The 14,424-nt window shown below is 39.4% G+C and overlaps 1 protein-coding gene across 6 annotated transcripts in view; it reads left to right on the top strand.

Moving 5' to 3' along the window:
- Positions 1 to 14,424, top strand: part of ELMOD2 (ELMO domain containing 2) — a 49,736-nt gene that overhangs the window by 28,981 nt on the left and 6,331 nt on the right. For 2 of the 6 annotated variants that reach the window (XR_007517580.1, XR_007517581.1), the window contains exons 7-9: positions 1,280 to 1,348; positions 2,079 to 2,212; positions 9,618 to 11,651. Coding sequence is in view for 2 of the 6 variants with exons in the window: in XM_049885239.1 (XP_049741196.1) it covers positions 1,280 to 1,348; positions 2,079 to 2,212; positions 9,618 to 9,763 (349 nt within the window). In the remaining 4 variants the exon portion in view is untranslated. Of the gene's footprint in view, positions 1 to 1,279; positions 1,349 to 2,078; positions 2,213 to 9,617; positions 13,164 to 14,424 lie in introns of those variants that run through there. The other 4 variants (XR_007517582.1, XR_007517583.1, XM_049885239.1 and 1 more) reach the window with 4 other exon arrangements.

Below are 14,424 nucleotides of genomic sequence, written 5' to 3'. Positions count from 1 at the left end.
TAGAGGGGGAGACTTTACTATGAGTCTCTACTCTTTATGGAAGTTTTAATGATCATGCCCTCTAAAATTTAAGTAAACAGTGGAAATCTATTTTTTATTTGCCCTCTTATCCTCACATAAACATTCAGTCAGTCGTTACATATGTATATATGTATGTTTATATGTATATGTGTATTATTAGGTGATCCAGAGATTTGAACAGAAAAGTTTGTCCTTTAAGAACTCATGAAGTTGCTTTGGTACAGGCGAAAAGGATGTCTGAGCCTTCATATAGTGCTTTATAGATTTCTCTCTTACCTGCTAATACTTGCACTATGGCCATTATTTTAGTTGTATCACTTATCAGGAGGTTTTTCTTAAAGGTTATTGACCTTCTAAATGCTTTGAAAATGGCCTTTAAACAACACAGACTTAAGTTGCAGTAAAAGGAATAAGCCTCAGTGAAAGGCAGTATTTCCCAACAGGTATATATTGACTATTTTACAGAAAATTTAAAACAAACAAAAAGAACTGTACAGTTTTTTTTTTTTAATTGCAGCACTATTCATAAATTAGGCCAAAAGGTAGAAACAACCCCAATGTCCATCAACAGATAAATGGATAAACAAAGTGTAATGTGGGGATGTGGGGGTGTGTGTGTACACTCTGCCATAAGGAGAAATGAAGTCCTGGTACATGCCATAACATGGATGAACCTTGAAAGCATTCTGCAGAGTGAAATAAGTCCATCACAAAAAGACGAATATTGTATGATCTCATTAATATGAAGTATCTAAAATAGGCAAATATAGAGATGAGAGTTTAATAGTGATTACCAGGGATGGGAGGAAGGGGGAATTATTGTTTATGAAGCATTGAGTTATTGTTTAATGGGAATGGCAAACTTTGCAAGGGATATTGGTGAGGGTTGTACAACATGATTGATTTAATTGATCTTCACTGAATTGTGTGCATGAAAAATGTTGAACTGGGAAATATTATCTATATTTTTACGACAACAACAAAAAGGTAGGAAGCCTCTTTATAGGTAACTTATTTATTGAAATAATTTATAGTCCTGCCAGGAGCCATGTCCTATACTAGATGGGCCTGATAGAGCTAGATTAAATTTTGATTCAGAAGCATTTGTGAGTCACTAAAGTGATTTAGATGGAGACCGGGATCATTGTAGCAGTAGGCTGGGACTACCATTTTGACCACAGCTTTTTTAAACTGCTTCTGGGTATCATGAATGTTGAAGGGCATATGTTCACTTTCATTATTTTTCTTAAACTCTTAGGTATTTCAGTGAAAATTATACTGCCGTAGCTCATCAGATTCTTTCCCGCTCAAATCATCCAAAATTAGGGTAAGATGGGTATATACTAAAGAAACTGTGCCACTTTTTTAAAACTGTGCATTTGTTGACTTTAAGATGTTAGATAATTTGAATTGAATACTTTCCAAGGTATTTTTTTAAATGAGATTAACAAGAACCTAATACAGGATGTTACATGATGCATAATTTTTACCCCTAAATGTGATCATGAACCAGTTTTGTATGTGTTTCAATATACATTTATTACAAGACATAGTTTATCTATGAAATGGAGATAAGGGCCTTTATAAAATCTTTTGTGAGAAATAGATTTGAAAATAGGAATACGAAAGTGGGATATAGCTTTGAGAACTGTGAAGTAAAATACAAAATGAGGTCATATTATTAGCTTTATCATTACTATTTTATTCTTATATTCCGATGGTAATGTTAGATTATAAAAAATAAACTCTCTGACAGTGGAGGAGGAAATAGCAGATTATTCAGTATATTTTAGATTTTTTTTTAAAGGATTTAGTTTCAGATACTCATGTGAACAGAACTTGATTTTAATTTCTTAGATTATACCTTGAAAATAACTTTTAAAGAACATTTTTGGATTCATTCTAGTGTATTTTTCTTAATATGTACAGATTATTATAAAATCAGTGCTGTGTTAGAAATGGAACAAAGTATTATTTCACTAGTTTCTTGCATAATTTTTAATTTATCTTATGAGCCATATGGCTAGCTGGTATAACTGGTAATGTTTCTGACATAGGTATTCTTATGCAATAGTTGGAATCAATCTTACAGAGATGGCTTATAGCTTGCTGAAGAGTGAAGCTTTGAAGTTTTATCTCTACAATTTTGTTCCTGGTATACCAACAATGGAACACTTTCATCAGTTTTATTGTGAGTATTAATACTAACACTGTGAGTTAAAACCAGACATTTCTAAGAGAACTTTTAAACCACTAAGAAGATATATAGTTTTGTTGTGTATATTCTCAACAATAAAAAATAAATAAAAATAAAAAGATAGTTTAATCTAACACCTCTATCAAGTATATAATTTATGCTTGTCATTTTACTATTTAGGATATTAAAAACATAGGAAAATAATGGAAGATGGTTCCCCAAGAGTATTTTATATTTTAGATGGTGTATTTTATATTTCAGCTTCATGCTCAGCTTTCGTAGATCTTTTTGTATCTTTAGAACGTCATTTGCATTAAATAAATGGTCACATTGTAACTTCTCCAACTTCATTGTTGAAGGTATTATTCATGACTCCCTTTCCCACAACTCCCCCCATTTACTTAATCCTTAGTTACAGTTTTATCTGCATCCTAAATTTTTCTTATATTCGTCCACTTGTTATGGCCATCATAACTGCACTAGTTCAGGCCTTCCTTACTAGGTTTCTGTGATAGCCTTTTAACTAGTCTCTCTATAATAACCCTCTTCCAATTCTTCTTCACATTGAAGATCATCTGGGTATTCAAAATGAAAATCTAATCATTTGACTATATTGCCTAAATCCCCGTTATAAGGCCCTGCATAATCCAGACCTTAATAACCTCTGCAGGGTGTCGATTATTGATCCAAGTAAAATGAAATCCTTGACAACTTCAGTCTTGTTTCCATCTATCATGCTGTTGCTTATTGGTCCACTGGTGAGGATTTTTGTTTTCTTTATGTTGAGGAATAATCCATACTGAATGCTGTAGCCTTTGATCTTCATCTCAGTGAGTCCTTCAAGTTCTCTTTCTTTTCAGCAAGCAAGGTTATGTCATCAGCATAACACAGGTTGTTGATGAGTCTCCTTTGAATTCCGACGCCCCATTCTTCTTCATGTAGTCTAGTTTCTTGGATTATTTGCTTAGCGTGCAGATTGAATAGGTATGGTGAAAGGATATAATCCTGAAGCACACTTTTCCTGACTTTAAACCATGCAGTATCCCTGATTGCCTCTTGATCTATGTACAGGTTCCTCGTGAGCACAATTAAGTGTCCTGAAATTCCCATTCTTCGAAATGTGATCCGTAATTTGTTATGATCCACACAGTTGAATGCCTTTGCATAGTCAGTAGAACACAGGTAAACATCTTCCTGGTATTCTCTACTTTCAGCCAGGATCCATCTGACATCAGCAATGATACCCCTGGTTCCACGTCCTCTTCTGAATCCACCCTTGAATTTCTGGCAGTTCCCTGTTGAATTACGGCTGCAGCCACTTTTAAATGATCTTCAGCAAAATTTTACTTGTGTGTGATATTAATGATATTGTTTAATAATTTCGACATTTGGTTGGACACCTTTCTTTGGAACAGGCATAAATATGGATCTCTTCCAGTCGGCTGGCCAGGCAGCTGTCTTCCAAATTTTCTGGGATAGACAAGGGAGCACTTGCTGCGCTGCATACCTTTGTGGAAACAGTATTCCATCAGTTCCTGGAGTGTTGTTTTCGCCAGTGCCTTCAGTGCAGCTTGAACCTCTTCCTTCAGTACCATCGGTTCCTGATATGCTACCTCCTGAAATGGTTGAACATCGGCCAGTTCTTTTTGGCATGAGACTTGTTGTATTCCTTCCATCTTCTTTTGGTGCTTTCTGCATCGTTTAGTATTTTCCCTGTAGAATCCTTCAGTATTGCAACTTAAAGCTTGAATTTTTTCTAAAGTTCTTTCTGCTTGAGAAATGCTGAGTGTGTTCTTCCCTTTTGGTTTTCTAAATCCAGGTCTCTGCACATGTCATTGTAATGTTTTGTCTTCTCAAGCTGCCCTTTGAAATCTTTCAGCTCTTTTGCTTCATCATTTCTTCCATTAGCTTTAGTTACTCTACGTTCAAGAGCAAGTTTCAGAATCTCTTCTGACATCCATTTTGGGCTTTTCTTTCTTTCCTGTCTTTTTAATGACCTCTTGCTTTTTTATGTATGATGTCCTCGATGTCATTCCACAACTCGTCTGGTCATTAGTGTTCAGCGCATTAAATCTGTTCTTGACACGGTCTCTAAATTCAGGTTGGATATACTCAAGGTCATACTTTGGCTCTCGTGGACTTGTTCTAATTTTCTTCAGCTTCAGCTTGAACTTGCATATGAGCAATTGAGGGCCTGTTCCACAGTAGACTTGTTCTGACTGATGATATTGAGCTTTTCCATCGCCTGTTCCACAGATATAGCTGATTCGATTCCTGTGTATTCCATCTGGGGAGTCCACATGTATAGTTAGTTACCATTTATGTTGTTGAAAAAAAGCATTTGCAATGAAGAAGCTGCAAAATTCTATCATGTAGTCTCCAGCATCATTTCTGTCACCAAGGCCGTATTTTCTAACTACCAATCATTCATCTTTGTTTCCAACTTTCACATTCTAATCACCAGTAATTATCAGTGCATCCTGATTGCATGTTTGATCAATTTCAGACCGCAGAAGTTGGTAAAAATCTTTAGTTTTTTCATCTTTGGCCTTTATGGTTGGTGCATAAATTTGAATAAGTCGTATTAATTGGTCTGCCTTGTAGGCGTATGGATATTATCCTATCACTGACAGCATCATACTTCAGGACAGAGCTTGAAATGTTCTTTTTGATGATGAATGCAACTCCATTCTTCTTCAAGTTGTCATTCCTGGCAGAGTAGGCCACATGATTGTCCGATTCAAAATGGCCAATGCCAGTCCGTTTCAGCTCACTAATGCCTAGGATATTGATGTTTACGCGTTCCCTTTTATTTCCGACAACTCCCAATTTCCTAGGTTCATACTTTATACATTCCACATTCTGATTATTAATGAATGTTTGAAGCTGTTTCTTCTCATTTTGAGTTGTGCCACATTAGTAAATGAAGGTCCCAAAAGCTTGATTCCATCCACATCATTAAGGTTGACTCTCTTTTTTTGTTTTTTGCTACTTTGAGAAGGCAGCTCTTCCCCCGGTTGTCTTCTGAGTGCCTTCCAACCTGAGAGGTTCATCTTCAGGCACTGGGAATATAGCAAAAAATAAAGTCCCTACGTTCATGGAGCTTTCAGACTCACAAACAATAAAAAACTTTCCCTAGTGCACCATCTAACTGCAGGTACCACCCCATTTCTCTGTTCCCCTTTATCATTAAACTTTTTCAAGAATATTGTTTTCATCTTCTCACCTTCAGTTTTTATCTCATTGCAGCTTAGTTTCTCTCCCCACAGATTGGTGAAACTGATTTTCTCAGAAACACCAAATTGTCTTGTTGCCATATCCAGTATCCACTTTTTAATCTTCATGTTATTTGACCATTTTTAGCAGCACGGGGTATAAATAACCACACTTTTTTTTTCTTGAAACATTATCCTGTTTTTTCTTATGCCAGATTCCTCTGGCTTTTTTCCTTTCCCACAGGTCTTTCCTTAGACATTTTTGACAACTCATCCATTTGTTACCTTACTAAATGTAGGAGCAGCTCAGAGCCTAGTCCTTGAGTAGTCTTACGTCTCCTAAAGAACAGCACTGCCAGTTTCCTAGAATTTTGGTACCATCTCCTGCAGTTTCCTGATGTCTCAGTAAATCAGCTCAGCCATTGCAGCCAAGGTTCTCTGAGTTCGTCTTTCCTCTGACACTGATTTACATTATAGACCAACAGTGTCACTCTGAAGCAAGAGATTTCTAGTACCTTATACTTGAGCAGTTTGTTCGAGGCCCATATAGTCATTTGAATGGGCCACGTTGCCTGACAGTAATGAAAAAGGAATTTTAAAGGACTTGTAAGAATGGTAAATAGCTAAAACCTAGTAACTCAAGCCCTGAAACAAATAGTCTACCTTAAAATTTGGATAGCTGTCTGATTTTTCCCACGATCCAGAACATTAATCTCCAGATTTTTTTTTATTCTACGTTCCTATGAGCGTATCAGGAGGGTGGGAGAGAACAGACTCAGTTTGTGTGTGTAGGAGTGTTTCTGTGCATATGCCACTGTATATGCACACATAAGTTTATTGTATTGTATGCACAAATAAATTTTGAGTGAAATGAAGATTTAAAAAAATAGTATTTTAAAATAATGACAAGATTACAATTCATCTCATCTTTTGGGAACAAGAAGCAGATGGTATTCCTCTAGAGGCCTCATTCTTTGATTTTCTCATATATCTTGTTTGATAAAATAGGTTTTATCGTATCAAGAGATTCATCTGAAATTTTTCCTCAGCTGACCTTCTTAGGAAGCAATGTTTCAAAGTTGAAATGTGATGGTTTTTAACTACTTACGTTTGCTTTATGATCAATGTCTTAAGAATGGAATTTACATCTTTTCATACCAGGCAGTTTTGATAGTCTACCCACAATTTTGCTTAAAGTCATTAGCTTTTTCTTTTTTTTCCTATTTATCCTTAAGTAAGTCACTTCTGTCCTGTCTTGAAAAGCCTTTCAGAAGGGGAGATGAAATTCTGGTGGAAACAAAGTACAGAGTATAGCACAGTAGAGGCCACTGGCGAACTGTGTGATCTGGGAAAGTAATTTAACCTCTCAGTGCCTTGGTTTCCTCTTCAGTAAAATGAGAATAACCTAGCAGCTGCATCAGAAGGTTGGTGTGAGAGTAGATAAGCAAACAGTGAGCACTTTGTAAAATAATTAAATAAGTACATCTGCTTGAATACAAAAATAGGGTTTAGGGATGTTTTTAATTTACCTTTTTGTTATAAACAATCTAGTAATATATTTTCATGGGTTATAAACAACCCAGTAACGTGTTTATTTTCATGAAATACTTTTAGTTTTGGGGGGTTAATGTCATTAGTACAGTGAGGAGATTGGGGAACAATGTTATGCTTATGGTGTTTGCTATCGAGTCAGCCCCTAACTCCCGGCGACCCCGTGTTGCGGAGTACAACTGCCCCGCAGGGCTCCCTCGGCGACCCCCGTGTTGCGGAGTAGAACTGCTCCACGGGGCTCCCTCGGCGACCCCCGTCTTGCGGAGTAGAACTGCTCCACAGGGCTCCCTCGGCGACCCCGTGTTGCGGAGTAGAACTGCTCCACAGGGCTCCCTCGGCGACCCCCGGTGTTGCGGAGTAGAGCTGCCCCACGGGGCTCCCTCGGCGACCCCCGGTGTTGCGGAGTAGAACTGCTCCACAGGGCTCCCTCGGGGACCCCGTTTTGCGGAGTAGAACTGCTCCACAGGGCTCCCTCGGCGACCCCCGGTGTTGCGGAGTAGAGCTGCCCCACGGGGCTCCCTCGGCGACCCCCGGTGTTGCGGAGTAGAACTGCTCCACGGGGCTCCCTCGGCGACCCCCGGTGTTGCGGAGTAGAGCTGCCCCACGGGGCTCCCTCGGCGACCCCCGGTGTTGCGGAGTAGAACTGCTCCACAGGGCTCCCTCGGGGACCCCGTTTTGCGGAGTAGAACTGCTCCACGGGGCTCCCTCGGCGACCCCCGTCTTGCGGAGTAGAACTGCTCCACGGGGCTCCCTCGGCGACCCCGTTTTGCGGAGTAGAACTGCCCCACGGGGCTCCCTCAGCGACCCCGTGTTGCGGAGTAGAACTGCCCCACAGGGCTCCCTCGGCGACCCCCGTCTTGCGGAGTAGAACTGCTCCACAGGGCTCCCTCGGCGACCCCCGTCTTGCGGAGTAGAACTGCTCCACAGGGCTCCCTCGGCGACCCCGTGTTGCGGAGTAGAGCTGCTCCACAGGGCTCCCTCGGCGACCCCCGTCTTGCGGAGTAGAGCTGCTCCACAGGGCTCCCTCGGCGACCCCCGTCTTGCGGAGTAGAACTGCTCCACAGGGCTCCCTCGGCGACCCCGTGTTGCGGAGTAGAGCTGCTCCACAGGGCTCCCTCGGCGACCCCCGTCTTGCGGAGTAGAACTGCTCCACAGGGCTCCCTCGGCGACCCCGTGTTGCGGAGTAGAGCTGCTCCACAGGGCTCCCTCGGCGACCCCCGTCTTGCGGAGTAGAGCTGCTCCACAGGGCTCCCTCGGCGACCCCGTGTTGCGGAGTAGAGCTGCTCCACAGGGCTCCCTCGGCGACCCCCGTCTTGCGGAGTAGAGCTGCTCCACAGGGCTCCCTCGGCGACCCCGTGTTGCGGAGTAGAGCTGCTCCACAGGGCTCCCTCGGCGACCCCCGTCTTGCGGAGTAGAGCTGCTCCACAGGGCTTCCTCGGCGACCCCGTGTTGCGGAGTAGAACTGCCCCACAGGGCTCCCTCGGCGACCCCGTGTTGCGGAGTAGAGCTGCTCCACAGGGCTCCCTCGGCGACCCCCGTCTTGCGGAGTAGAGCTGCCCCACAGGGCTCCCTCGGCGACCCCCGGTGTTGCGGAGTAGAACTGCTCCACAGGGCTCCCTCGGCGACCCCGTGTTGCGGAGTAGAACTGCTCCACAGGGCTCCCTCGGCGACCCCCGGTGTTGCGGAGTAGAACTGCTCCACAGGGCTCCCTCGGCGACCCCCGGTGTTGCGGAGTAGAACTGCTCCACGGGGCTCCCTCGGCGACCCCCGGTGTTGCGGAGTACAACTGCCCCACAGGGCTCCCTCGGCGACCCCCGTGTTGCGGAGTAGAGCTGCTCCACGGGGCTCGCTCGGCGACCCCGTGTTGCGGAGTAGAACTGCTCCACGGGGCTCCCTCGGGGACCCCGTGTTGCGGAGTAGAACTGCTCCACGGGGCTCCCTCGGGGACGCCGTCTTGCGGAGTAGAACTGCTCCATAGGGCTCCCTCGGCGACCCCGTGTTGCGGAGTAGAACTGCCCCACAGGGCTCTCTTGGCTGTAGTCTTCACGGAAGTAGTTACCCAGGCCTTTCTTCTGCGGAGCCACTGGGTGAGTTCAAACTACTAACCTTTAGGTTGCCAGCCAATCATTAAACCACTCGTGCCACCCCGGCTTCATAACCCTGTGTAGAGTTTAGGCATTCTTTTTAAAAAGAAAAGATTCTGATAGCTCAGTGAAAAAGAAATAATTCTTAGATTCAGAAATCAAGTAAAAAATAACTTTTTTGTGTTTTATCCTTGCTCAGCATTTTCTGTTGGTTTCATCTTTGTATTTCCGAAGTCTCTGGGAAATTTTTTTTTTCCCATTCTTAACACATCTTTTGAGAGTCGTACCCATATCTCTTAGGTTTGAGGGATTTTGTTGATTTTTGAAAAAATAGCAAATGTACATGAAATATTGAAATTGCAGTTAATGTTATAAAATATAAAAATACTTCATATAAAGCTCATCAGATTTCTAGTAGTTTAAGATTGTTTTGGATTGTTATATCCTAATATGGAATTTAAAGGCTGTTTCATATTTTAAAAATAAGATGGTTTGTATTGTGATTTCACTACTGAACATTGTATTTGTTTTATTTTTCTTTAACTACAGGTTATCTTGTCTACGAATTCGACAAGTTTTGGTTTGAAGAAGAGCCAGAGAGCATAATGTATTTCAACCTGTATAGAGAGAAGTTTCATGAAAAGATTAAAAGACTCTTACTGGATTCCAATGTAGCACTTACTTTACAAATATAAACCATCCGTAGCACTTCTGTTTCTACCACACTTTGCACTCCCATAGAATCTGTGTTAGAGAAATTATCTGACCAGTTACATTCCTTATATGTAATGTCTAACAAAAACATTTCAGAAATTCTATTTACAAAAGCTAGTGGACAATCAGTGTATGTTTACAGTTGCTTATACACTGTACTCCAAAGGTACTTGCCCTTCCGAAGATCCCTGCTGTAGACTCATGTGAACTACGGTGTGGAACTTGGGACTTAGCCCATTTCACGTGAAAGTATAAATCAGGTACTTGTATTAAACTGGTTGATTAAAATGTGGAAAACTTAGTTTTTACTTTTATGTGTTGTAACGATTGAGTTGGCATTTTTTGAAGGCCCTTTTAAGGTTACTGTTTTTTATTGTGGAAATGGCATGTTTTCTGCGTCTTGTTTTTATTTCTAAGTTAATTAACAGCAAGAGTAGTTCTTCATGATTATCCTTGCAGCCCAGTCACACATCTTCATGTTGCTTCGTTAGTAGCAGCAAGAGCAGAGATGTCAGAGACGATTAAGGATCATGTCCTTCTTTTTGGTTCTCCATGATTAATGGGCATGAAAAATAATGACAGAATATCAGTACTGGTGACTAATTTTTTTTTTTTTTTTTAATACCATGCTTTAGAATATTGCACTGTTATTTTGAAGCTTACAGGCATTTTCTCATTTTTAGTACGTGATATTTATCAGTGGTAGCAAAAACTGTAGTTACCACTTGCTGTGAAGGCCTTTCATGAAGCTTCTCCGTATGTGTGTATTTTTGAAAAGAGATGTATCTGCTAAGAAAATCTTGACGGTACTCAGAGGACAGTTTCTATTTCAGTGAAACTGTTCCTGAAACTTAAATAAGAGGAAAAAGTAAAGCTTTTTTAAAAATCTTGTTAAACATCATTGGTTTATTTGACTTACTGTTAACTCTTGCTTCTCTTTGTTTTGACTCCGTGGTCTTTCTAGATAATGTTGTATGGACGTATTCCTTGAGTTAACAATCTGTAGGATTCTGAAGTAGCCTGAGGATGATGACTATGCGTTTTGTGTGGCTTTATTCTCCTGAAATCTCAGGAGGACAGCAAAGGCTGTCAAGGATGATGTAGTTAGTGATGAGATTCTAATGGGAGGGAAGTGTGTTTTAGACATTTGTACTCAGCAAAAGAACTTGACGGTGGAGAAGTTCATCTCATTACTAAATTCCCCTTCAGTCCTTCAGAAACCAACCTGTTAAAAGACAAAATTTGATCTAAAACTTGATGATATTTACCACATCTTTTAACATTGTATATATTAAGTGTTTAAGGACTGGCTCTTAGACATTAATAGCAGCACTAGAGACTTTTAAGTATCTGTTCATGTTTGTTGACAAACTTCTCTCTTAATACTTGCCAAAGAGAAGAGTGGTAGGAAATATCTAACTGGAATATAAGAGATGCGCCATTGGATAGCACATACATTAAAAGTGCACACATTAAAGCGATTATTTTATAAACAAGAGAAAACTTTTTTAAATTTAGTTCATTTTATTTTTATACTAGTGGTGCTTTCTTGAAGGGGCTTCTCAACCTTGGGAGTATCTTAATTATTGTTTTTTTTTTAATGTTTTCATACTTTACCATCCAGCTAGAGCTCTATGATGCATAGCAAAATCCTGACAAGGATCAGATGTTAACCATTAGAGTTCATTGTCCCAGAATGGTAACTATTACACGGAAGCCAGTGTTGTTAGTCTTCTGATTTTTGTGTTGAAAGTATTTATCTTTATAATTTACTCTTTCAACAGCTGCTGGGATCTTGAACCGATTTAACCCTTTGTCAGTGTACGTAATGAAAAGAGTGGTCGGCATATGGAAGGAAAAACATTTTAAGTAGGTTAATGTTACGAAACCATCATTGCTATGACGTTTGCTCGATGATATGTTCTTTAAATCCACCTCCATTTGTATATTATAGATACGTTTCTGTTTTCATTTAAAATATTCAGTAACCATTTCAGATAGTGCTGTAGTGAATTGGTCTAAAAGCCACACATAATTCAGAAACTTGATAATCCGGAAGCCAAACTAAATGTCACCAGTTGTAAATTAGAACGTGAAATAGCCTTCTGATTTATATGTGACGGTGACATACATGAGAAGAAAAATACAGTGGTCATGTCTGCCTTTCTGCTTCCATTTGTTTTTAGCGTATGTGTGTTAGAATTTTATGTAGTCTTAAAATTCGTATTTAGAATCTTACTTTTTTCTATAATAATAAAAATGCCAGAGTAGCAATAGAATATTATGACATTGTAGTAGCAGGGAAAGTATATGTTTATTTTAGCATCAAAAAGTGATTCAATGTTGAAATGAATTTTTTTATGTAGTAGGCTGGAGTAAGTTTGCCAGTGACAAGAATAGTCTAAATATGTCATTAGAAGGGTTATAGTTCAAATATGTTTTGAAGGACAATCTTTAAAGAAATGAGAGAAATCAGGGGGTATCAATGAACCTAAACCAACCTCTTTTTGCATAGGAAAATGATGAGATAACTTATGTATCAGTATCTTACTGGCACCACTTAAGCAGTTTAGAAAACAGAATCTTTTTCTTCCAAATCCCCATCCTGATTTCTTTCTATTTTAAGAGCTAGGTACTTGGATTTGTATGTATTTTTCTATGTGAAAATATGTGTATTCTTCGTATTTATTCCATCCAGTGTCCATAATTATTCATGTTTCCTTTCTCCCCTTTGAGATCCTTCAGTGAAATAGGACTTGGTGAGAGATTTGCTTAAAGGAGGAGTGTTACATGAGTGAAAAGTGGACCGCCCATCGCCAGAGCAGAAGAGATTAAACTGTTACATTGGCTGGCACAGCAGAAAGGCAGTTAGGCTTGGAGGGCAATAATGTTTATTATCTTTCTTTAAATTATGGTTGGGGCCCAGCAGCTATTTTCTCAGGATAAATGCGCCACCCCACTTCTCTGTGAACAAGTCTGGGGAGGCCTAATTTCCATTTTCGTATTTATGAATCTCTGCATACAGTTTTTAAATGAAGATTAATGGCATTGTCAAAATCTGCGAGAAATCATGGCTTGAACTTTTTGTTTTTCTGGCTTCAACTTTTGTTGAGAAAAATTGAGTGTTCAGGTGAAACCCAACTACTACATTATCAATTCTACATTTCTGTTGAACAGAGTATTCAAAAACTATGTCAGTAGTAGTTCTGCCTAGCGGGGGAAGTGCCCGTTGGCAACTTAAATTGATTTGTGTCTCCTTTGACTAAGATGGCTGACTTCTTATATAAAAGCAATAGTGTGAAATGTGATGTCATTTTGTTCAGAATCTTAAATGAGCAAATAAAAAATACATTGAAATTGTTAAAAAGCCTTTCTATTGATACTTCTGCTTCCCTTCTTCTGTCTCTTACTCAAGTCGTTTATGTTCATGAAACACTGCTTTTCTTATTTCATCTTTTAATCATGTTGCTATAGAGTAAATCAGAATAGACAGAAAAAAAAAGTTCCTCTTTTTTGTGACTGTTTTAAAGTCATCCACTAATTACCTATTTAAAATGTTATTGAGTGAGAACAATTGTTTATGAAACTAAAACTTGCTTCATTTTAAAAGAAACCACTGGAAATTATATCCACCAGACCGCCCTCGTTTTTACAAAGGACAGGAATAATTAATACTGTCCTGCGTGGTTTTTTCCCCCTAAGTTCACAATGTATCTTGAAGCTATCTTCGTATTAATATATAGCTTTCTCCTTCTGTTTTTTTTTCTCCCATATTTACTTATTTATAATCTTCTGCTTTTATAAGCAATGCTGGAAGGAAAAACCTTGTAGGGTACACACAAGTTCAGATTTACCGGGTAATACCAAACTGCTTTACAAACTGGTTTACCGATACACACTACCACAAGCTGTGTATGGTAGTACCTATTTCTGCACACCCTGGCTAAACAGCATGTGGTCAAACTTTTGGATATCTGCAGGCTAGGAAAAAGGTTACTACAGGACTTGGCTTTGCTGAGAAGATGCCAGGAAGATTGATTTTCATGTCAGCAGGAAAACTCAAGCTGTCCTCTCTCTTCCCTGGGTAACTTCCAGCTCTAAAACTCTGATTCTAGGATAAATACAATGACTGTACTCATGGCCAAGTGAATATAGTGTCTTAGATTAGAAACTGTTACAATTTCCATAAAATACAGACTCTGAAAATTAAAAATCCAGTAACTTAAATTAAGCTTATGCCTACTGGTTATAAAGACTTCACTTGTAATTGGGCAATTTTGTATTCTAGGTGAATTTCTACTCTTTTATCTAGGTATAAATCCCAAAAGACAAACTTTTAAAAGGTATTAGCAATATTTTATTGGATATATTAACTGACAACTGTGGTTAATAAAAAGAAAACTAATATTTTCTTTGATAACTTCAAGTATTTATAAATATAAAATGCATTTCATTCAGTTTACCTTTTCTACCAGTTTGAGTTATAATTAAAACATGTTAAAGTTCTTCATATTCGACCATAAAATTTTTTAAAAATACAGTAATTTTTCTGGACATTTCATTGCCAGGGTGAGTACTGAATGTTTTGCTTTCATCTTCTTAAGATGAAAAGAATAAAAGTTACACAAAATAGATACTAGTT

Source organism: Elephas maximus, chromosome 5 (genome assembly GCF_024166365.1).
Source record: "Elephas maximus indicus isolate mEleMax1 chromosome 5, mEleMax1 primary haplotype, whole genome shotgun sequence".
NCBI classification, from domain to species: Eukaryota; Metazoa; Chordata; class Mammalia; order Proboscidea; family Elephantidae; genus Elephas; species Elephas maximus.
This window is presented reverse-complemented; position numbering and strand designations above follow the sequence as displayed.